This window comes from Rhipicephalus microplus, chromosome 3 (genome assembly GCF_043290135.1).
Source record: "Rhipicephalus microplus isolate Deutch F79 chromosome 3, USDA_Rmic, whole genome shotgun sequence".
Lineage (NCBI taxonomy): Eukaryota > Metazoa > Arthropoda > Arachnida > Ixodida > Ixodidae > Rhipicephalus > Rhipicephalus microplus.
Genome location: NC_134702.1, coordinates 16,778,352 through 16,801,380, shown reverse-complemented (window position 1 = coordinate 16,801,380; position 23,029 = coordinate 16,778,352). Strand labels below are relative to the sequence as shown.

At 48.7% G+C, this 23,029-nt stretch overlaps 1 protein-coding gene across 4 annotated transcripts in view; it reads left to right on the top strand.

The window, feature by feature from the left end:
- The window catches only part of LOC119163727 (glutathione hydrolase 1 proenzyme-like), a 66,836-nt gene extending 47,430 nt beyond the window's left edge, over positions 1-19,406 (top strand). For 2 of the 4 annotated variants that reach the window (XM_075888972.1, XM_075888974.1), the window contains 8 exons: positions 1,606-1,763; positions 2,930-3,086; positions 4,732-4,797; positions 12,131-12,200; positions 13,164-13,351; positions 15,708-15,948; positions 16,386-16,511; positions 18,198-19,406. In XM_075888972.1, coding sequence (XP_075745087.1) covers positions 1,606-1,763; positions 2,930-3,086; positions 4,732-4,797; positions 12,131-12,200; positions 13,164-13,351; positions 15,708-15,948; positions 16,386-16,511; positions 18,198-18,383 — 1,192 coding nt within the window. In that variant the 3' untranslated portion in view covers positions 18,384-19,406. The remainder of the gene's footprint in view (positions 1-1,605; positions 1,764-2,929; positions 3,087-4,731; positions 4,798-12,130; positions 12,201-13,163; positions 13,352-15,707; positions 15,949-16,385; positions 16,512-18,197) is intronic. The other 2 variants (XM_075888973.1, XM_075888975.1) reach the window with 2 other exon arrangements.
- The last annotated feature ends 3,623 nt before the right edge of the window (positions 19,407-23,029 follow it).

Below are 23,029 nucleotides of genomic sequence, written 5' to 3'. Positions count from 1 at the left end.
AAATTATCTCGCAAATAAATTGAGGGCGTATTTCGCTAACATGTAAGCATGTACATGGCGTATTCATGCTTAATTATGTACACCAAATGATCATTTTTTGTCTGAGTGATTCGCAATTGCGCAAATATGCGTATCGTTGAATGTCCAATATCCTCTATTAAACCAAGCATTTGAGTGTCGAATTCGTGTTGTAATAAAATGCTTGTTTCTCGCGCCGACATGTGCGGCGCCTCGTGGGTGAAGTCAAGCTGCCGACGGAAACTTTTAGCCCCGAAGGACGTTTCTAGTCTGTACAAGAATAAATAAAATTGAAGTTGAAGTCAAGCATAGTCTGGAAAGACGAACAAGAAAAAGAAAAAAAAAGGAAACAAAGTAGAGAGAAAAAGTAACGAAAACAAAAGGAACGAGAAACAGTAAAATATACATAGACATAAATATAGAAGAAATAGAAAAAAATATAGATGAGAGAAATGGGAAGAGACTACGGAAGAAAAAGAAAGAATTAGAGCAGCTCGTATACTAAGTTGCCAAGGCTAGCCCAAAGCAAAAATGGTGGGAACTTCGCTTGGTTGGGCTTTTACTCTCTCATCCCTGCTTCCCATCTCTTGCTATTCTGTACTATACATGCCTAAGCTTGTTTTTTGTTTTGTTTTTGTTTTTAACCACTAGCTATTCCATACTACAAAAGGTGATGCTGGGCTCGGCGAGCGTGTTGTTACGATGCTGGCCTTCGTATAATGGGACTAGTTTCGAATCTCATATCGCCAAAAAAAATGTCTCTTTCTCTAATTTCCTTCTCTCTGTGCCCGATATCTCGCCCGTCGTAGTTATTGCATCCCACAACGGACAAAGCGGCGCACGGTTTTTTGCGAGTGAAGTAGAAGAGCGACGGAAGGAAGACAATCGAGAAAGAGACGGAGGGAGTGTGGGTCGATTTCTTAAGATGGTTTTTTTTTAGCGTCGAGAGTCCGCCGCGGCGGATCAGTGGCTGCGGTTCGGTGCTCGGCTGCAGACCCGAAGGTCGCCGGTTCAATTCCTGCTGAGGTGGTCACTTTTCGATGGAGGTGAGAAGGTAGAGGCCCGTGGACCGTGGGATGTCAGCGCGCGTTATAGAACACAAGATGGTCATGATCGCCGCAGCCCTCCTTTGCGGCGTCTCTCATAACCATATCGTGGTTTCGAGACGTAAAATCCCAGATGTTGTTGTTGTTATTATTAATATTATTATTATTATTATTATTATTATTATTATTATTATTATTATTATTATTATTATTATTATTATTATTATTATTATTATTATTATTATTATTATTATTATATTCTACACTCGACACACTGCAAGCATTGAGCACAATTGCTCTGCTGCAGAATGAAGAGAAACAATTTCGGCCGCCCAGCTCTTTCAGGCTTGACGCCATTACTACTAAGCTGAGCTCAGTTTATTCTTTTTTTTTTTGTTGCAATAGGCAGTACCAGCTCGTGCATCTGTAGTTCATCTCACCTAAAAAAGTTGTAGCTACTTCTACGAAAACGCGTCACACTTCAACGCTACAACCGATTCCTATAGGGTAACCCTTTCTTCTTCTTCTTCTTCAATCGCAGGACCGCGTTCGTGAATCCCGCGACTGGCGAACTCGTGGCCGCGGGGAACGAGCTTCAACTGCCGCACATCGCAGAGGTTCTGCGACGAATCGCGAGTGACCCCACTACGCTGTACACTGGACCACTTGGACAAGAGGTGGAGGCCGACTTCAAGAGAGGTCCGAGGGCAATGCTATAGCCTGTTCTAAATTATCCACCTACTCGTGTATAAGGGAAAGTGTAACGAAGTCTGATGGTGCCTATGGCTGGTGGCACCCATGGCTTCTATGTGACTTACGGCACCTGTGTAACTCACGATCGTGGCCTCCGCGCTTGACACCGGCAACGCGATGTTGCGCGCTGCCGAAGCTGATCACGGAGGTCACGCTCGCAATGCTCAAATCAGCTGTAGACACGCATCTTGTATTTACGGTGCGGTCATTGGGTTTATGGCATCATTTCTTGAGGGCAAGAGCGAGGGATTTTTGGCTGACGTTGAGAACTGCAAATTCCAGCTCGCTGGCTGGTGCTCCAAGGTCTGGCACGCGCGTTCGCAGGAGCTTCGACACCAATCGGCAGTGTTTTATGGCCATGCTGAAAGTGTTGCAAGGCCCTTTTCAGGGGATGTCATGGTCGCGTTCGTGACTCTCGAAAGCGGCTGCTTCAAGTCCTGACCACACGTACGCGTTGCAGCGCGTCAGCGCATAGCTTTATGACGCGGTGTCACCCCCTCCCTCTATGAAGAGAGGAGGCGTGTAGCTTTGCGTAGCCACGCGCCCTCCTCTCTCTAAGGAGAGAGCGCGGCGACGCGTCATAAGTCCACGCACGTGGCGTCGAGCCCTCACCCTCTCGTAGCCGCGCGCCTAGGGCGCGGCGCCGCGTCGGAAAGCCTCGCGCCGATGCTCTGCGGCCGATACACGGCGTCAGGCCTTACTCTAGGTGCCACGCACTTTCGTCTACTCGGCACTTTAGAGTTCGAAGCACGTGCTCCACCTGTGTTGATGCTTTTTTTATGGACGAGCAACGCAACCAAGGAAACTGGCTGTTGAACGATCTGTCCTAACCGAAGTCACTGGCGTATCCATGGGGTGACACACCGTGCCCCCGCCCCCTTCCAGAAGTTTTTTTTTTTTTTCCGACTTGGCATACAGAGCAAAAAACCACCATTTCAAAAGGATGCCCCCCCTCTTCCCCTTTTTGAAAAAGATTTCTGTCTATGGTCCTTGCTCAGTGCCACTGACGCTAGAAACCTGCTGCGTTATGTTTTCGCTTAAGAGTTAGCATCGTAATCGACGTTTTTGCTTTGTTTTGTTTTCACTCGCTTTATTGCCCTATAATTTTGCAGAAGGTGGCTACGTAACGTTGTCGGAGCTCAAGGAGTACAGGGCGCGCTTTGTGGAAGCGCTAAGAGCCGAGATAGGCGATAATAAGGTCCTCTACACAGCTGCGTTCCCAGGCAGCGGAGCCATCTTGGGGGCCATACTGGAGAGGTTTAATATCACGTGAGCATGTACTCCCGCATCTTGCGCTTTCTTTTGTGTACACCGTCATGGAGAAGAATACACCCTTACAAACATTTATAAAAGGATATAATGTGTTCTTTCTAGGTAGTTTATAGCTTTTCTTGCCGTCTTCTTTTTGTTATAGTAATGCCACATGCCTGAGTACTTTATCTGATTATAGTGTGATATAGACGGTTTCAAGATTGCAAGCGTTGTGCCCAACAAACACTTCTGGTCCCTTCATTTACCAGCTCGTAACATCAAAGCTGAAAGGATGTTCTGACGATTTTTCAAGGCTAAGGAAAGTCTCTTATTAGTTTTTAACGTAAAAAGAAGGTGCGCAATGTTCCAGCCAATCTCTTGTAGTTCTTAAGTATCTCTAAAGAACATTTATTTAAATATATTTTGCCAAATAATGGAAGGAAAATGTACAAAATCATCGGGCTCATTTCTGACGCTCTTCTTGTCTACCAGTGCTATTTGGGCACATCTGTTTACGAAACCGGATGTCATCAAGGGACTGTGTTGGTAAATAGTGAAAGGGTCTATATGTTAACAGCAGTAAACCTATCAGGCTCTAGAACAGAAAAACGAGGGACGGAGCATTGTACGGGGGAGGGGGGGGGGGAGAGATCTTCGAGTTTTTTCACTCAAAAATGAACGCCAGGGTCTACTTTTTTTTTTCTGAAGGGGAAAAAAACCGACGCCATGATTGGCTGTGCGCGGGAGTACAAAGTCCGAAGTCACAACTTCGGCAGCGAATTCCTGGCGGGGGGGGGGGGGGCACGCTTATTTGCACAGCCCAAAAACGACAATGGCGATGCCCAGGAAGCCGTTCTTCAAAAGGTCTATACAGACCCGCTGCTCGATCTCTCTCTGTCATATTGTCCCTAAAACCCTTCTAAAAAATACATATAAAAGAAGTTTGGATTTTTCTTTGGTGCCGAAACGCGGAAACGAACCAGGGATGTTTAGATCAGATTTTGCAATATATTCATGCCTTATAATCCACTATTGATGTAGCTCTCCCTTCTGGAACGCTTCTTGTAAGCCCGGCTTAATTAGGGGAAAAATAAACAAGATAAATAAATGAAGAACTGTAAAATGGAGGACTTGTAGTCCTGCTTTGTTATCTTGCGTTCAAAAAATGTAACACTTGGCTTTTTTTTTATGTATGCAAGTCACCGCAGGCCACTCATTTTTCATCGTTATCGTGCTTTGGTTATTTCCCCTCTGGGGTCGGGCTCCGAGTGTAGAATCTGACTGAGCCCTTTTGTTCCAGCATCATGACACTTGTGTAATGTACTGTCAAATAAGAATAATGATAAATATGTAATGTAGCTATAGCGTGCACGTCTGTGCACTCACTCTCACTGTGCTATCGCCACGATGGTGATGGTTTATAGAGAAGGGGAAGAAGAAAACAAAGACGCGAGAGTGGTGAATTGACAATTTGTTATGAATCTTTTAACTTTGTGTTGGGGAAACATATAATAATAGCTGGAGTTTTACGTGCCCCCCCCCCCCCCCAAAAAAAAACACGATTGATTTGGAGGCAGGCCGCAGTTGGCGACTAGTGAATAGTTTAGTTCATCTGGAGTGTTCTTGAGAATGGTGACGGCATAATTTTTCTTATTCACTGCAGGTTATCGATACTGCAAGGCAAAGGAAAGACTCCTCCTGTAGTGATGAAGGACACGTACCTCCATAAGTAAGCTTTGGTTTACTTATACCTTGTTTAACCGATAATAGCATTTTTCATGGTGCAGTGAGTGGCCGTCATTCGCCCAAGTGTTTTACGCGCTGTAAAGTTTCTTCTCCAAGCGTAGGAAACAATATTTTTGTGGTATTTGTATTCGTAATATTCTCTAAACACAATATACGCTGACAGCACGAAGATACAACGAAGTGCCTGCATGGATGGATGCGCGCGTACGTGCGTTCTTGCGTGTGTGAGTGAGTGAGTAAAAACTTTATTGAACATGTCCGGCGTCATATAGCGGGGCGGGGCTACAAGCACCCCGGCCTAGGTGACGGCCTCGAGTCCTTGGACCCGGGCGGCATCCTGGGCTTGCCGGACGGCCCACAGTTGATCGGCAAGGTCGTGGCTGAGCAGGGCCGCCTCCCATCGCGCCTCGCGGATCGAGACTGCCATGTCTACCGGGTTCGTAGGGGACTGCTGCGCGTTACCGGTACACTTCCACAGCATGTGCTGCAGCGTCGCTCTGGCTCCGCACGCCTTACACGCGTCGGACGTATAAATGCCTGGGTAGCAGAGGCGAAGGATCACCGGATTCGGGTACGTGTGTGTCTGTAGTTGTCTCCAGGCAACCTGCTGTTTCTTGTTTAGTTTGGCGTGGGGTGGTGGATATTTGCATCTGTTCAGTCTGTAGTGTTGCGTGATGTCTCTGAAAGTGGTCATGCGATCCCCCCACGTCCATTCCCGCATCGCTGTCGAAGTGTGCGAGACATCGGGACTGTCGGCAGGCGTCGCAGCTCGGCGTGTAAGTCCTCGAGCCGCGGCGTGGGCAGTCGCGTTGCCCGCAAGCGGAGGGTCCGTGTGGGCGGGGGTCCATACGAGGAAACTGTCGTTTTTGCGGCAGATGTTGCGTTCGTGAATTTGGAGAATGCGGGCCGCTTCGCGGGAGATCCGGCCGCTGGCGTAGTTGCGCATCGCCGCCTGCGAGTCGCCTATTATCACTTCGGCGTCCGTGGTGGCTATCGCGAGGGCTATGGCAGCTTCTTCGGCCGCCTCCGTGTCTTCCGTGCCTATCGTCGCACTCGTGACGCAAGTTCCTACATGATCCGTGATCGCGACCGCGAAGCCGCGGTGGCAGTCGTAACGGGCCGCGTCCACGTAAACTGTGTCTTTGCTATTGCCGAATTTCTTTTCAAGGTCTTGGGCGCGCCTGTTGCGCCGACCGATGTGATGTGTCGGGTGCATATTCTTAGGCAACGGCATAACGACGATGTGCTCGCGAATACGTCTGGGTATCCCGACCTTTTCGCCGCGCTGCGTATGGTAGTTGATACCCAGTGTCTCGAGGATGTGTCGACCAGTTCTGGTCTTCGCCAGACGTTCGTACTGGGCGATGTTGTGTGCTTCGATTATCTCATCTAGAGTATTGTGCAACCCCAGCTCGAGAAATTTTTCCGTGCTGGTATTGGCTGGTAATCCGATTGCGCGTTTGTACGCCTTGCGGATGAGACAATCTAGTTTGGTGCGTTCAGTCGCCTGCCACTTGAGGTAGGAGGCGACGTACGTTATATGGTTCATAGCGAAAGCATGTACCAGGCGAATGGTATTGCTTTCCTTCATTCCGCTATGCCTATTTGTTATTCGTTTCAGCAACCGGATTGTTTCATTGACCGCACCCTCTAGTCTGCGAACGGTTTCGCCGTTGTGGCCGTTGGCGGACAGGCGCAAGCCCAGTACCCTAATGGTGTTAACTTGTGGGATGACAGCGCCGTCTGATGTGCGTACACTAATTTCTCTATATGCGCACTCGAATGTGGAATCGGCGTTCTTGGGTTTACGGCCCCTGCGCGATGGTCTATAGAGCAGGAGCTCCGATTTAGCGGCTTAGCGGCGGAACATTCGAGGCCAGTGTCGCGAAGGTAGTCCTGCACCACGTCGACGGCTTCCTGCAGCGTTTGCTCTACGTGTCCGTCATTTCCCTCGGCAACCCAGAGGGTGATATCATCGGCGTACAAGCTATGGTGGAGGCCTTCTATCTCAGCAAGTTTTCGTGGTAATCCGACAAGCACGAGGTTAAAGAGCATGGGCGAGATTACGGAGCCCTGCGGCGTGCCCGTACAACCCATGTATATGTCCTGCGATTCTAGTCCGCCGATCGCTAATCGGGCCCGGCGGCCCGTAAGAAAATCCCGTACGTAGTGGTACGTTCTCTCGCCCAGTCCCAACGCCCGTATACTTTCAAGTATCGCAGCATGGCTAACGTTGTCGAATGCCTTTTTGAGGTCGAGCCCGAGTATCGCTTTGGTGGATCGCGTGGGATTGTATACGATATCGTGCTTGAGTTGAAGCATAACGTCCTGCGTGGAAAGGTTACGACGGAACCCCAGCATCGTGTGTGGGAGCATGTTTCGGTCCTCGAGGTAGTTAGTTGGTAAGGCGAGCGAGAACCACATGTTCCATGACCTTACCAACGCAGGACGTCAGGGATATCGCTCGAAGGTTGTCGATCTGTACTCGTTTGCCCGGTTTGGGGATCATAATTATGCGCGCCGTTTTCCACGAGTTCGGTATAGCGCCCGCATTCCAGCACTCGTTCATGTAAGCCGTCAGTTGTTCTATCGACTCATCGTCCAAGTTACGTAGCGCTTTGTTGGTTATCCCGTCCGGGCCTGGCGCCGACTTTGTGTTGAGCCTGTGCAGCACCGCCCTCACCTCTGCAACGCTGAAGTCCTCGTCTAGCTCCGCGTTACCCTCACCCTCCCAGGCGTATGCCGAGTGCGCGAGGGGGCTACTTGACTGAAAGTAACGGCTTCGCACGTCATCTAGGAAGTCCGCGTGGGTGCCTTTGTAGTCGTGCAGCAACTTGCTAAGCTTATGTGCGTGCGATGTTTTCGTCTCCTCTGGATCCAAGAGGTGCCAGAAGAGATGCCACGTCTTGGCCCGTCCCAGCTGGTTCTCCATTCCATTGCAGATATCTTCCCATTGCGTTTTGCATACCTGTAACGCGTGCTCTTCCATGTCCCTGCTTAGCCGTGCCATGCGTCTGCGCAGCGTTCGATTGTGGCGTTGACGCTTCCACCTGTCTTGCAGGCTGCGCTTGGCTTCCCACATGTGTAGGAGTTTGCTGTCTACCACTTCGAGCTGTGCTTCTGGCGGAACCTCCCGCGTCGCCGTTTCTAAATCCCCCTTCAGCGTCGCAGTCCAGCTATCTATATCCTCAATAGCCGCATTGCCACGATTCTGCTCTTTCCGGACTTGGCGAAACGCGTCCCAATCCACCAGCCGGTGGTTCTTGCCCTTGGTACCTTCTCGATGAACGCGGTGGTGAGGTTCAGCGTCGACCTGGATCTCGATCACTGAGTGATCGCTACCCAGGTCCTCCTGTGTATTGTGCCATCGCGCGCTAGCAACGTTCTTGGTAAATGTGAGGTCGGGTGAGGTGTCTGCACATACACTGTTGCCCCTGCGCGTAGGCGCGGAAGGGTCTGTGATGAGCTCGAGGCCCTCATTCTGCGCATCGTCCCAAAGGCGCTTACCTTTTGGCGTTTCGTAGCCGTACCCCCACGCCGCGTGGGGCGCGTTGAAGTCGCCCGCGATGAGCAAGGGCCCGTCGGCAGCTGCCTCGCGCGCCTGTCGCAGTAACGTGCTAAAGCGGTGTCTGGCTTTGGGTCTGCTATACACGTTCAGCACAAACAGGCCGGGGCCGCGCCCTTTCGTCGGGATGAGCTCTATGAATACATGCGGTATGCTAACGTTCATAAGTTCGCGTCGCGCCACGGTGAGGTTGCGTCGCACTAGCGTTGCAGCGGCCGGTGGGGCTCCCGCGGTCACAGCTTCGTCTATAGATTTGTACCCCGCCAGCTTGACCGGGTCATTGGTTTCCTGCAATAGTATTACGTCCGGTCGTTGCCGGCTACGTAAGAATTGTTGGAGAAGCGCCCGTTTCCTCCTGTACCCCCTGCAGTTCCACTGCCAGATAGTGAACGTGTTCCGTGTGTTATGCTGTTGTGGGCGTTGTGTTTGTGTGGTTTCGTGTCGAGCCATGGTGACTGTACGTTTTATGGTTTGCCGTCCGGCTGATCCTGCGCCTCTTCGTCGGGTAACGGCCTAAAGTACGGTTTCCCAGTCGTTCGTACTGGGCGACCCACTGCGCCCGGAAGTCGCATTTCGATATTGTCTATGCGCGTTTGCAGCGTCGCGACCATTTTTGTGAGCTGAGATATTGCAATGCTCAACTGTTCGGTTTGTGCGGTTTGCTGAGCGATTGCGTTGTTAAGTTGCGTGGTTTGCTGCGCGTGTTGGATCATCATCGCGTCTACCTTGTCGTCGAGTCTATCGACTCGTTCGCGGAGTTTCTCCTCGCGTTTCTGCGATTTGACGTCGAATTGTTCCGGGTCAAGTGCCTTACGTTTGGTGGGTGCGGGGTGCGCGTCTTGAGCCTCCATGACTTCCTCCACTCTCTCGGCTGTACTAGCAGCCGCGTCGGCTGCGACGGGTTTAATTGGAGAAGGAGGAGGAAAGGGAATTGTCGGGGCCTCCCCCTTCAACGTGGCAATTTCGTTTCTTAACCTTGCATTTTCCTGCTTTAGTTCTTGGATTATTGATTCGAATTGATCCAATCGTTTCTGCACTAGACTTTCTGGGTCGCTGTTGCGTTTGTAAGCAGAGCTGCCGCGTCTGTCTACATCTGGGTTTCTATAAATGGCAGTCTCGGTTCGCGTTAGCGGTGCGCTGGGCGCGCGTCCGGAGGCGACGTCCACCCACCTCAATTTATGGGGGTCAACCTCTCCTCCGCCTTTGGCTGCAGCTGTGTGGTTGGCTCGGGCCGTCGGCGTGCTGCGAGGCCTCGCTGAACGGGGTCGGGAGACACTGCGAGAGCGGGCTCGAGAACGAGTACGGGAGCGAGTGCGGCTCCGCGCGCGGGTCTCCCTCGAGGCCGATCGACTGTTGCCGCGACGTCGTCTCGGTGCGTGGCGTCGTCCGTAGCCCTCCTCCCCGTCGTTGACGGTGCTGCTACTGCTGTAGGCGGCTTCAGCCTCCTCGCGCATTCTGCGTTCCCACTGTCGGCGCTTGACTAGGTAGGGTGTCTTGTACTTAGCTTTGCACTTGCGGTCTCCGGTGAGGTGACCCTTTCCGCACAGTTGGCACACCGGCTCGCACCGATGATCGTCGGGCGGGTTACCGCATCCGCCCCCACGGCACTTCTTGTCGTTCGGGTTGGGGCACACGTCGGCCCTGTGTCCCAGACGACCACACTCGTAGCACATATCGATATGTTTCTTGTAAAGAGTGCACCTTATCACCATCCCGCCGTAGTTCACGTAACGAGGCACGTATAGTAGCCGTCGAAAAGGATTATCACGTTGGTCGTGTTTCCCATGCGCTTGGCATGCAGGACGTTCGGGTTGCTGTGGTTAACCAGACTTCTCACGACGTCCGCCGGCTTTTCGTCTAGCGATATGCCCCTGATGAGGCCTTTGGACGTGTTCTCCGTAGCCGCTCTGTAGGCACTCGCTTCGAACTCACGGTCGCCAATTCGCAGCTTGCAAATGCCTCCAAATCGTCTAGCACGATCTTCTGACGGCGTGCTTACCACAATAACGTTTTGTCGCTCATTGAGACAGACGCTGTCCTCCTCGGCTACCTCGCGCCCCACCCCTGCAGCGTTGCGTATGCAGCAGTGGACGCGGTCCTTCTGGTAGTGGGATACGTTGAAGCCATCCCGGGGTCGCACGATGATTTGTAGTCATCCGTTGGCAGGTTGGGCATTCGGCTCGTCATGGTGATCTTCCGCACGTACTGCGTCGCTTTCTGTATAAACGCCGCCTTCTCGGTAGACGCTGGCGTTGCTTGCTGGTTCTTCGCCGGGTCGGCGTCTCCACCCGCCTTCTTGGTGTTTCGTTTGATCTCGCACCATCCCTGCTCTTTTCCGAACTCTGTCGGCGATATCTCCTCCCCTTCGACTTGCACGAATTCCATTTCGGGCGCCGGCGCAGCGGATGGGGCACCCGCTTGCTCCGACGACTTGTCAGGCCTAACGTGCCTTGTCTACTGGCTTGACTGTCGTGTCAGCGTGGCGGTACGGGCAATCTTCGAAAAGTGACCGAAACACGGGCTCACCTGCTCAAATGGTATCAGGAGAGACCGCAGGACTTTCGCAGTCACTTGGGAATACTCTGAACTGAATGGCTGGAAAGAAATCGCCGAAAACCATAGAAAATCTGCGGAGCCGATGCGACGCGCGTCCGCACACCGTGGCCCCCTAGCGGCCAACCTTGCGTGTGTCTCTGTAATATATAATATAGCGTAGTTAAGCATCCTAACTGTGTACTGCGTCGTGTGCCCTCGAGCTCTTTTTTTTCTGTTAGACAGCCGCTCGAACTGGGAGTACGCACTCGGCCTTGACTTACGTTACGTGCTATAGCACCTCGGCCGATCGCAGAGGGAAATAAACGCCTTCAACTTGTAATGTTAAAGGTATACACCATAACCACGACATGGTGATGAGAGACGCCGTAGTGGAAGACTCCAGAAATATCGACCACCTCGGACTCTTTACAGTGCACCTATATCGAAGCGCACTTGCGGCCTCTCGAATTTCGACCGCTGTCATAACCGCTACACCAGTGCAGTAACATGTGTGTGTGTGTGTGTGTGTGTGTGTGTGTGTGTGTGTGTGTGTGTGTGTGTGTGTGTGTGTGTGTGTGTGTGTGTGCGTGTGTGCGTGCGTGCGTGCGTGCGTGCGTGTGTGCGTGTGTGCGTGTGTTAAACCATTATTTAATGTTAACCCATTAAATGATATATTGTTTATACGATGCATGTCTCGCGCCTCATTCCACACTACACATCGAGCTATATACTTGCACAGATGAAGTATGCGCAGAAACGCACTGTCGTGATGCTGTGTGAGGTGCATCCTTTGGTCAGGCAGTGCCTCGTGACTTTGTTCCCATTTAGAAGTGTGGCAGTTTGGGCTAGTTGGTATGACATGATGATATCGTTGTTCTGTTCTCGCGCTATTACTATCGTTGTTTTGTTCCCACGGCATTATGCTGGTCAAGTGAAGCCGTCCACGTGGCGTTACCGGCGATGGTGGCCGCGTTTCAAAGAAAAAGGCACATTCGCTCTTCCTTTTTCTTACAAACGCGTGTTTGACGATCTTAGTGTTCATAATTAATTAGGAGCCATCCACAAAGTCCTCGCCAATGTTGTATGCGTTGTTTTAAGACGGTATCTCAAAATTTGGTGCACTGGTTCAATTTATACAACTCGCATGCCAAGAAAGAAAAGAAGGAGACTGACGACAGCCTGTTAAGCATTCTCATATTGCTTCCCTCCCTAACAGGCTGGTGGAAACCATCAAGTTTGCCTTGGCCTTCCGAGAAAATCTCGGAGACACTCCTGCAGCCAGAGATGTAAGCCATAATTTTAAAGAGGAATTGACATGAATTTGGGGAAATTACTGAGGTGCGAAGTATAAGATTTGAAAACACCAAGCACCGATGCTTGCCAAGCGTGGGCCGTGCGAAGGCGACAGTCTGTTTTTCAGCTTGCAGAGATGGTATCCTTGTAAGGAACGGGCTTCAGTAAAGCCTAGACAGCATGTCCACAGGTGTTCTTTATTAATACGACAGCCTTTGCTGTTTTAATGAGTCGACGAAACGCGGCATCGGCCTGTATCGTGAACGCCAATCTCACCAAAAGTCACGAGATGACATAATCTGATGCCTTCAGATAACATCATTGCCTAATCCAAAGGGATTGCGCAAAACTGGATGAGATGTATATAGCGTTTACGTGGGAGAATATGCCCAAGTAACTAGATGACTGTCTCGTGGCAGCGCAAGCTTTGCCTAAAGGCGTTCAGCTCGCCTCACTTAAGTGTCTTGAGGCCTTTGTGTGATTGGCTGGTTCTCGCAACGCTCTTTGAACGAGCTATACCTCGATTAACCGCCGTGGCATATACCTTGCGAGCTCTATGGTGCGAGTTTGATTCCTGGTCGTGTCTTGCCTTATTTTGATTTTATTGGCAATGTGCGAAAAACACCCGTGAACTTGCACTTAGATGCGCGTTAAAGAAAGCCAAGTGCTCAAACTTAATTCGTAGTTACCCGATGTACAGTTTTGCTCCAAATCATGCAGTAAAATTGAAAGTTGAGTTGAAGACAGTCCATTTTAACGTGTGAAGCAGCGCATTGTGACAAGACACAAAACTATAAGTAACGATTCAGCCGGTTTTGCGTGTTGTCTTCGTTCGCTGCTCAACATATTATAAGTAACTCCAGGTAAAATGGTGTTTTCCTGGCTCGTAGAAGCCCTCATCTGCGTTTTCAGGGTACCCCACAGTAATTTTTTCCTGTGTTTATATCCTGCTGCAGGGGCAGAACAAACTCCTTTCCAAAATACAGATACAGTTCGACAAAAACTTCTCACCTCAGCACCCTCTGGCGAGTTACGAAGATTATGGTGGTGTCGCCGCCCAGGATGAAGACTTTGGCGGAGCCCACCTCAACATCCGGGACCGCCAGGGCAATGCCATATCCGTAACTGCGGGCTTAAACCACGAGTGAGCTGCATTTATTGCGTTAAGTATAGCACGTTAAAGGAACACCATGGGGCCAAAATTTCTGCAACCCTCAGCAATACGGTCTCCCACGTAATAATAAGCCGGCTTTAGGGCGTTAAACTCCAACAAATATTATTGAGGCGACAGCCTTTGCTTGCGGCTCCCCAAACGAGAAGTTTGTCTGTCGGCGGCAACCGTCCCGTGGCGTCGGGTACGAGTGGTGCGAAAACGATGACATTAAATGCAATGACATCACCATATGATGTCATCGTGACGTGAAATGCCAAAATTTTGTTATGTCGTCGCGGCGTTACAAATTCTGACGTGACGTCATGTGACGTAGCACCACACGGTATCATTGTAGCGCCCTCCTTTGGGCGGCGAAGACAACTGGAGAGGGCGCGATCTCAAAAGAATAAAAAGGAAGACCGCCCTTGGTAATGGCAAGTGGAGCCGCGGCTCGTGTTCCTTGCTTCTTTGTAGGCCTACGGAGATGAAAAAGAAGATGGCTTTTTGTATTCTAGTTGTCTGTGAAAGCACAACGCAAAAGTACAGGAGAAAAGGGGGCAGGGGCGGTGGAAGCTTAAAAAAAAAGGAAATAATGTTGCACTTGGAAGGCAGTCCTGTCTACTTTAACGCTGCAACTTTAGAATTTAACGAATACTTAGTACTCAAAAAAAGTTTATCTCTGCATCTTTCAGTGTTTCTGGTGCTAACTTTCACTCCTTTAACTATTGCTTCATAGAAACGCGGGATGAGTTTGTTGATAGGAGTTTCGCGAGGCGCGGTGTGCTTGGTGCCAGCTCTTCAATGTGCCGTGATTGGGTGTATTAACGTTCTCCTGTCAGTCATCCCGTGTTTGAGAGCTTAAATGCTTTATGCACTGATGCGTATCTTTTCGAGCATCGGCTAATTCGATTATAAGATGCGTTCCTATATCGCGTTTCACTTTTCGTTTTTCTTTATTCTTCATCATAGTTTTGGTTAGGATTTGTAGTGACAATATTATTTCAGTGGCTAATACAAGTCTTGCAATTTAACGCACTCATCGTATACGGTAAATTTTTTTACAGGAAAAAAAACTGACACCGATATCAAATGACACCGGTGTAAAAAATTGGCCCCGTATCTGCATGTTACACTGCAAATATCGTCGAAAGACAATAGTCTTGCGTCTGGAGAGAGAGCAAAACGTTTAGTTGATGTTCTGCGCAAGAAAATCGGTGAATGTTATTTCGGAGGCGCTGCGTTGGAGTGCCCCGATTTGTGCAGCGAAGGCGAGCGAGCACGTCGAACCGCGTCACAAATGAGACAGGAGCGCAATCTGGCAGTTACCTTGGAAAACGAAGCTCTCGGAGGCAATAAGGTGTAGAACGCAAGGCGACAGGTAGGTGCCACCACCGTGTCGTCTTAGCAAAGCGTTGGAAACACTTGCCTTTTCGTGCAAGCACTGCATTGTCAGCGCGGCGTGATAAACGCTATACGGTCCTTAAAATTACTTATTTTTGCCTGTTCTAGTACAGAACACGGACGTGTTGTTATGGTGCCTCACATATGTGAAATCATTGCTTTCTAAATGACAATCGCACAAGTAAGAACGCTGAATCTGGAGCAATATTGGTGGGCGCTGCGGATGTGGTTGGCCGTTTGAAATACTGTTTAATGCCGTTTAAAATGTCGTTATGGCAGACAAACAGACAAGTGTACAGACAGACAGGCAAACGGACCAAAATGTGTGCGTCGAAGGTGCCCAAGAAAGACTATCGTCTTCAACAACCGAAAACCTGCGGCCTTCAAAATACGTTCTTCTCCACTGGGGAGGCAACGCAATACCAGCAATAGAGAGTAAATTGGTTGGCCCGCCCATTCAAGTTTTCACGACTAGGTTCCCGTATTTGCCACTCGTCGCAAGGGGGTCTCATTATCATCATATTTGGAAATATTAGGACTGAACGATTCAATTTATTATAATATTATGGACCTACTATAAAGCGACGGTACCAGGCACACGTAATAAACGTTTAACAGTTGATGTTTTTGTTACTTTTGTTCTTAGTTAATTTTCGCGCATACCCGTGGCACGTTGTTCTTTTTTTTTGTCATGCAAGAATAATTTGGGTTAGTTAGTTCATTTGTTAATGGGGAAGAAAACAGCGCAAGAAGGCAGGCATAAAGAATATATATGCACATTAGGTTGGACGAGCGCTTACCTCCAACTAAATCTTTATTGCAACAAACGCGCGTTTTCACGCCAGTGTTGACAACTGCTGCGTGACTTATAGGACACGAGCAAAAACGGATAATCGAGAGCGGTCATCACGAAACGCTGTTTCTGTTTGTCTTTCTTGATCGACAGGTTTGGCTGCAAATACTGGACCAGCTCGGGAATCTTGCTGAACAGCTACATGAACGCTTTCTCGAATCCAAGTGGAGCATACTCGAAGCCTCCTTCGAGTACAAACCTGATGCTGGCAGGCAAGCAGCCCCTCACCTCCATGATGCCGTCCGTGATCACCAACACCACCGGCGGCAGACACATGCTGCACGCCGTCTTCGGCAGCAGCGGAGGGACGGCCGGTATTTCAGCGATGGCTCAGGTCAGTAGACTGTCTCTGAGAGGCGATAGTCTTCTTAAGCGCCTGTCCTGGAATGTTTTATAAATAAAACAGCGCATATTGTGTTCTTTATAAGCGCTGATCTTGGAATATTTTGGCAATAAATCAGCGCACGTATTCGAACGGGGCAGAGAGAAGGAACATTGGAGAGCCCTTTCTGTGTCCTGGAAACCTGCGCCATTTGATCACTGCTTCATCAACAAGCCCGAGTTGGCACCATTTTAATCATATATAGGCGTGCACACAGGGGAGTCGAGGTGCGCCCTTATAGTCACCTAAGATGGGGAGGGGCGGGGGTGAAATGTCTTCCCCATCCATTGTATTAACAGGGGAGGGGGGTGTTGCGCTGCGACAAACATTCTAATCGTATGATTTAGACGAGTAAAACCTCGCAAATCAAGCCGTTCGCTTTTCTTCAGCTCTTCGCCTGCGCCGCCCAGTTCCCTCTGCACAGCTGTGTGGCGGCCAACGTTCCCGTACGGCCGTACCTCGGCGAGCATGGTTACGTCGTGCAAGTTGGCCCAAACACGTCTTCGTTCGACCCGGTACGCTTGCCAAACTCGCAGAGTTCCAATATTTGCATTTTCGTAGTCTTCGCGTCTTTCGCCTTTGTCCACTTTGCCACGACTCGGGCTATACTAACCACTGTGTTTCAACCCACTTCCTCCCAGAAATAGGATATACTAAAGTGACGCTGATGGTGAGGATGATAAAAGGGCGTGCAAACGTAGCAGACGTACCCGGCATATCATTGCGACTCATACGCCCACCCACAGAAACGCGTGGCCCCTTCCACTGATGTAATGCATCCCCCCACCCACCCCCGAAACATTTTCAAATTTGCATGTGTGTATGTAGAGAGCTATTCTATGTCCGTGTCCTACGCGGTGGTGTAGAGGTTAGGGTGCTCGGCTGCTGATCCAAAGGTCGTGGGTTTGATTCCGGACCAGGTTGTCACACTTCGATGGAGGCGAAATGGTAGAGACCCGTGCACTGTGCAATGTTAGTGCATGCACGTTAACAAACACCAGATGTGAAAATATCCGGAGCCTCCCTTACGACGTGTCCCACAATCATATCCGGGTTTTGAAACGTTAAAGCCCCCAATTATTATTATTATTATTATTATTATTATTATTATTATTATTATTATTATTATTATTATTATTATTATATTATTATTATTATTATTCCATGTTAATAAACAATGGTAGGTGCCGTCGACATACCGAGGCGCTTGTATAGCGACGTCATGGCGCGTATGGGATCTACCCAGCCCAAAGCTCGCCACCACCCTCTATGATCACGTGACAACTGGAACAGCAGCTGCATACATAGCTCCCACATAGTTCTCCACCCCCCCCCCCCCCCCCAAAAAAAAAGATCTGGATACGCCACTATTGTCTATCGTTCTGTTTCTTTCTTTCTTGCAAATAAACCAACACTTGTCAAAGTTGCAAGAAAAAAATTTGACGTTTCGAGACCTTTCTCTTGTTCACATTGCTAGCCATCAGTGCCTATGTCACAGTTTTGCTTTGTCACGTGGCAAGGTGTGTTTACATTCGAGCCATCGCCCTTTCGGTCGCTCTGCGAAACCGTAGTTCCAAATTCAAACTAGCAACCGTGGCGCGTTGGAGCAAATGAGGTTTCCAGCCATCATGAGTGGTTTGCTCTTTGCGAAAGGAGGGGGGATGACATTGTTTTCATGTTACGGATCCTGAAATATTTAACGCAGAAGCATTAAATATTTGATGCGTAAGGCAATATTCGTTGGGCAATACCACAAATCCTCACCTTTCAACTCTTACTGTATTGTCGGCGCTAAAAGGTGTACCAGCGCACGCCTGAAAATGGTAAACAATCCCACCGCTATAGCCTTTAGTGAAGCCCCCGGAAAACCTTCTTCTCGTATTCTAGCCTCCTAGGAGGTAAAACAGTCTCAGACTAGGTCGTAGCGGTGCTTTTTACTACGAATTACTTTACGCAAGACTTAGCGATGCCTTCTTAACAGGCTTAGAGCATTCTTAGACCGTGGCTAGTACCCCTTGTACTGCCCTCGCACTACCTAGAACTTTCTCATGTTGGCTAAAGCTCCATGCTGTAGTTCACTGCAGCCACATGTTTCAGCTTCAATAGATGCTTGCACCAGATTTACTCTTGGTGATTTATTAGGAAGCTATGTGCCTACTACCACAAATCGACATGGCAACGCTGGTTGCCGTTTTGCGCAGGCTAGTTTACTGTACAAGATGGGTCACACGGTGGAAGAGCGGACCGTGTTCACGTCAAGCGCCACAGCGATCGTGACTACGGCTCGAAACTCGTGGATGGCGCCTGTGGACACCGAGCACACAGACGGCAGCACTGCGGGTTTCCATTACGAGCATCCCGTCATCAAGAACGACAGGCTTGATTGATCTCACAAACGAACTCTCGCCTGCGGTGGCAGACCGAGAACTCGGTCGCCGAGGTTTGAAGTTGAGAGCATACTTCTAGTCAGACGCCGGCAGTGTTTATCCACGCCGACGAAACGCACTCGCCGACAGTCGCCGACGAGGGCGCAATTATGTTTTTAGAGCACTATATCGTATCTGATTCGTTTCTTTGGATTTCGATTTGCCCATAACATCGTTGTAAAATGTAAATTATGCGTGTATTCAATTCTTTCTCAAACGAATCATTTTCAGTGTGATGTCACTTTTTGTTTCGCCATACATGTATACAGTTTAGGCCGAAAGTTATGTGCGAGAACTAGAACTGATTGTATCTCGTCGTTTAACGATTGCCACACATATCTATCTTAATTAGAAATTAATGGTCATTCGACCAACAAACGATAACATAAATGGATATGTCTTCCGGAAACGTTGTGTTCATAGCGCGCCCTCGTTCGTTACTTCAAAGATATGGAATCTTTACAATAAAAAAAATGTGATTCTAGGCCTATTTGTAAAGCTTCTACCACCGTGTATCAACTCTTCTTGGATTCCAGTATGGAAAGTTTTAATTATTCAGTTTTTCATAGGTGACCTTAGAAGGCAACGCTCCGCGAGAAAATCCACGGCATGATTACAACTATTAACCCGATTGTATTTTCAGAACCAAGTAAACCTAGTTAGTTCCTATTTAGTTAGAATTATTATACTCACTAGGTACTCTATTAAGATGTAAACAAGTGCGACAGAAACCTGCTGACATCAGCGTGGAAGAGGTATGCTTTGTTGGGTACGGAAAATTTTGGAACAATCGTTTAAAGCGCCACATTGCCAGCGCGCATTTGTATCTTGAGAATGTCTTGCGAATGAATCTGATGGCGATTGCCACCGCTGCACATAGAAGGCAACAGTTTTCTCAAGCCTCTACCACCGATCCATCACCATGTGATCAGGCGCGCTGTAATGTATTCTGCGTGACCAAAATAAATCCAGAATCTCCGACTATGCGATGCACTTAGTCACCCGGGATCACGAATCCGAAATTCGCGCGACTATGATGGCGGCGCCACGGCTGTCATGGCGCCGACTGCCGCACCCACCTCTCATGTGATTCTTATGTGATTCTTAAAGGGAACAGAGGAGAAAAGTGAGTCCCGTAACTGTCTGCATCAGAGTGCGACACCTCAACAGTAGCTCACAAGGGATGCATGGGGGTAAGGAGGGATTAAAAGTATAGGATTAAAAGGTATATATGGAGAGAGGAAGGAGAGAGCGAGGCGCAGCGACAACGAGCGACGGAAGTAAACGGGAGATAGGAAAGATGGACATGGTCGCAGGAGTCCGAGGACGAGGCACCACTCAGCGAGAGCTCATGTCGGCGGCAGGAGATGGCGTAGGGCGAGCCCAGTCGGCGAGAGCTGCGCTGACGTCGGAGATCGCGGGGGCACCACTGGTCGGTCCGAAATCCAGCGAGCCAGAATGCCCACCTCTGGATAGCAGTTTCTGATCAGCTTGTTGGTTTACAAGGTTGTAATGATGGTACCAAGAGCTGGCGGAACATGTAACTAATAATGCGTCACAATGTAATTAATAAAGCGTAATATTCCAGGTGTCTGAACAACAGGGTGCAATTTCAGAAGCATTGGAGCGCAACTGCGTAAGTGTGGTGTGAAATGCAAGATCATTGACGGACTACAAAAAGTTCCGACTCTCGGGTGCAAAACAGGCTTGCGACCCTAACTAAGGGAGCTAGATACGTGTTCCTTTACATTTTACATGCTAATGTTCAAGCAGTTGTCGCAGAGGCAACTTGACATCGCCCGTGCATGTCAATATCTTCGGATATTGTGCACACCCCACATCATTTAATCAAGACACCATTATTTACCGGCTCGATAAATTGCAGAATGTAAAAATATTGCTTGGCAATACATGTTGTATAGCCACTAAAGAAGTCTGGATCTTGAAGCTAATGCAAACGACGCTCTACAATAGGATTTTCCGTGTCATTTTTGACCTCTTCAAAAGCGTGCGTTCCAATTTGGATGATCGGCTGCAGGTACCATCCATATTTTGGCAATCGCTCTGACTTTCATTATTATGTTTGCAATATCATACCCTCACTCTCTGTCCCTCACACTCTCTCTCTTACTCTATAGGCTTCTTTCAATAGGTGGCGTTGCTTCTTTCACCGGAAATTGGCGAGACAATGCAGTTTTGACGAATGTTTGACAAGCCTTAACCGGAAGAACAGAACAAACAGCCTGACTGCGGAGAAGTTTAATTTCGCTGAACTGCTTGTGTAGTGCTATATACAGGACTGAAAATCAGCTCGCGCACAAGCACACGTATTCGCAATATTCTCTGGGTGCGTCAGATGCGGAGAATAATCTAAGGCCACATTGAAAGTGATAAAATTTAGGAATCGTTTGCTGTAAGCGTTTGCCTTTGCAATATTTCAGCTACGGTGTTAACACCACAATGAGCCATAACGGGCAGAAAAAATGAGCATGCGTCGTGAATGTACTACATTGCCATGTTTGTTCGTTTCACTTTCTGTCCTATCACCTGTCACAAAGCAGACAATTCATGGAGGCGCGTTGTCTTGAAAATAAACTAAAAAAATTGCGGCATATTCACGGGGTGAATGATGATGAATGGGTGAAGCTCCGGAGGGATTCATCGGTAAACTGTGAATCTTCCGTGTAATTCGCCCAGTCGATCATCATGTAAAGACGTGAGAAACGCTGTGTGTGTATATACACAAATCAACTTTTATTTGTTCTTAGACGATGGATGGCTTGCGATGTCCCTTGCCTCGCGCGCTCGCACATCGGGATTCTGTCTGTGAGCGCGCGCTGCTGCCGCCTTGCGCTCTCTCCGCTGTGCAGCCTTATCCATCCGGCGACTCCGAGCGCGCGCCAACAGCGAACGGATTTTATTACAACGCTCCCCCTAGCGTACGTCGCCGCACTAAATCGAACGATTGCCTTCAACCAATGACACGCGCCATATGTGACATCATTCCTATTTTATAAGATCTCGCGTCTTTCATCAACTACAAGTACCGCTTTCTAGTTTATAACATCTTGCATCTTTTCATCATCAGCTACAAGTACCACCATCTAGTAAACACTACAAGAACTAAACGAGAGGTGGCTACATACAGGAGACGGTACCGCCATCTAGTGAACACTGCAAGAAATAAACTAGAGGTGGCTACATACAGGCTACAGGGGACGCACAGCCCACGCCCTAAGGAGCTTCGCCCCTAAAAATGGCGAAGGCTTTCCCGTGATAACAGTGAGAGCTACCAAGTACAGCGTAGCCTCTTTCTTCTGGTTCTTCGGGTTTTTGTTTGGAAGCCCGTGCACTTCACTTGATGGGCCAGTTTTTTGTCTACCTAAACAGACAGACTCACTCATGTTATGCGCGTTTATGTAGCGTTCAATGCTGCGTTGTTGTTTTTTTACATTATATATAACCCGCATTCCTTAAAGAGAACCTGCAACACTTTTTGATCATGGTCAAAATCGAGGATCCCTTGAACCCATGAGTCGAACATTATAGCACAGCACGCAGACCGTGCCGTGGTCCGGGCCGCGGCCGACGCCAATGGGGTCCCGTAAGAAAGAGCAGTGTTTGTACAGGGACCGCCCACCCTTCACTTCACTCCCAGAAATAAATGTAATCATCATCCGCACTCAAGCGCTGGTGATTACGCTGAAAGTAAGCCGCGCGTTAGGACAGTGCTATTTTACGTATTAGTAAAGCAAAATTCCACAATTCCGGAAACGCCACTTCCCGCGAGACGGCGTTTGGTGAGCGCCGTCTGTATTAGGAACAACCTCAATAGAGTCTTGAAAAGGATAAGTGGTTGGATGCACCATCTTCTGATACCCTCGACAAACACCATGACATCATAAATTTTGACAGCGTCTTCTAGGTACCACGTAGTTCTTAATCAGCAAAAAAAAAGTACATTGTCATCGGTGGGGGGACCATAGACGTATACGTACGAAGTTTACGAAAATTTTATAAAGCTGATGTCGCAAAAATATGAAAAGCACATTTTAAAATTCGCAAGTCACGTTCAAAGATTTCATCGCGATATTTAAAAATGAAACTTTAATCTTGATTTTCACCTCTAATAATGAACTTATGATGGTGAAGCTTATAACATAACAGTTCTCAGAGTAATATAATGTTAGTGAAGCAATTGTTTCATTTTAGTGTACTTTAAGAAGCACTCAAGGTGATGATGCGCGCTGACGCACGTAGGTTCTTGCCCTGTTTTCATCCCCCCCCCCCTCTGCGTATCTTTCAGCGGCCTCGCTAGTTCGAAAGGAGAGAGAAATTAAGTGCGTGAAGCGTGCAGCGAATCCCTGCAACTCCGCTGGTACTTCACGAATTCTAAATTTTTTTTGGTGACCTCTGAGGTAATAAACTACTCTAACGAAACCCCTTCGACAATTTTTTTAGAAATGTTTTGCAGGGCCCCGTTAAGAAGTATACGCATCGTCTCTGAATTACGAAAGTGCAAAATGTGAATTCGCCATCGTAGCCTTGTTCAGCTTGAGTGTTCAGCTGGAATCACCTTGTTCAGCTTGAATCAAATCTGCTCTATC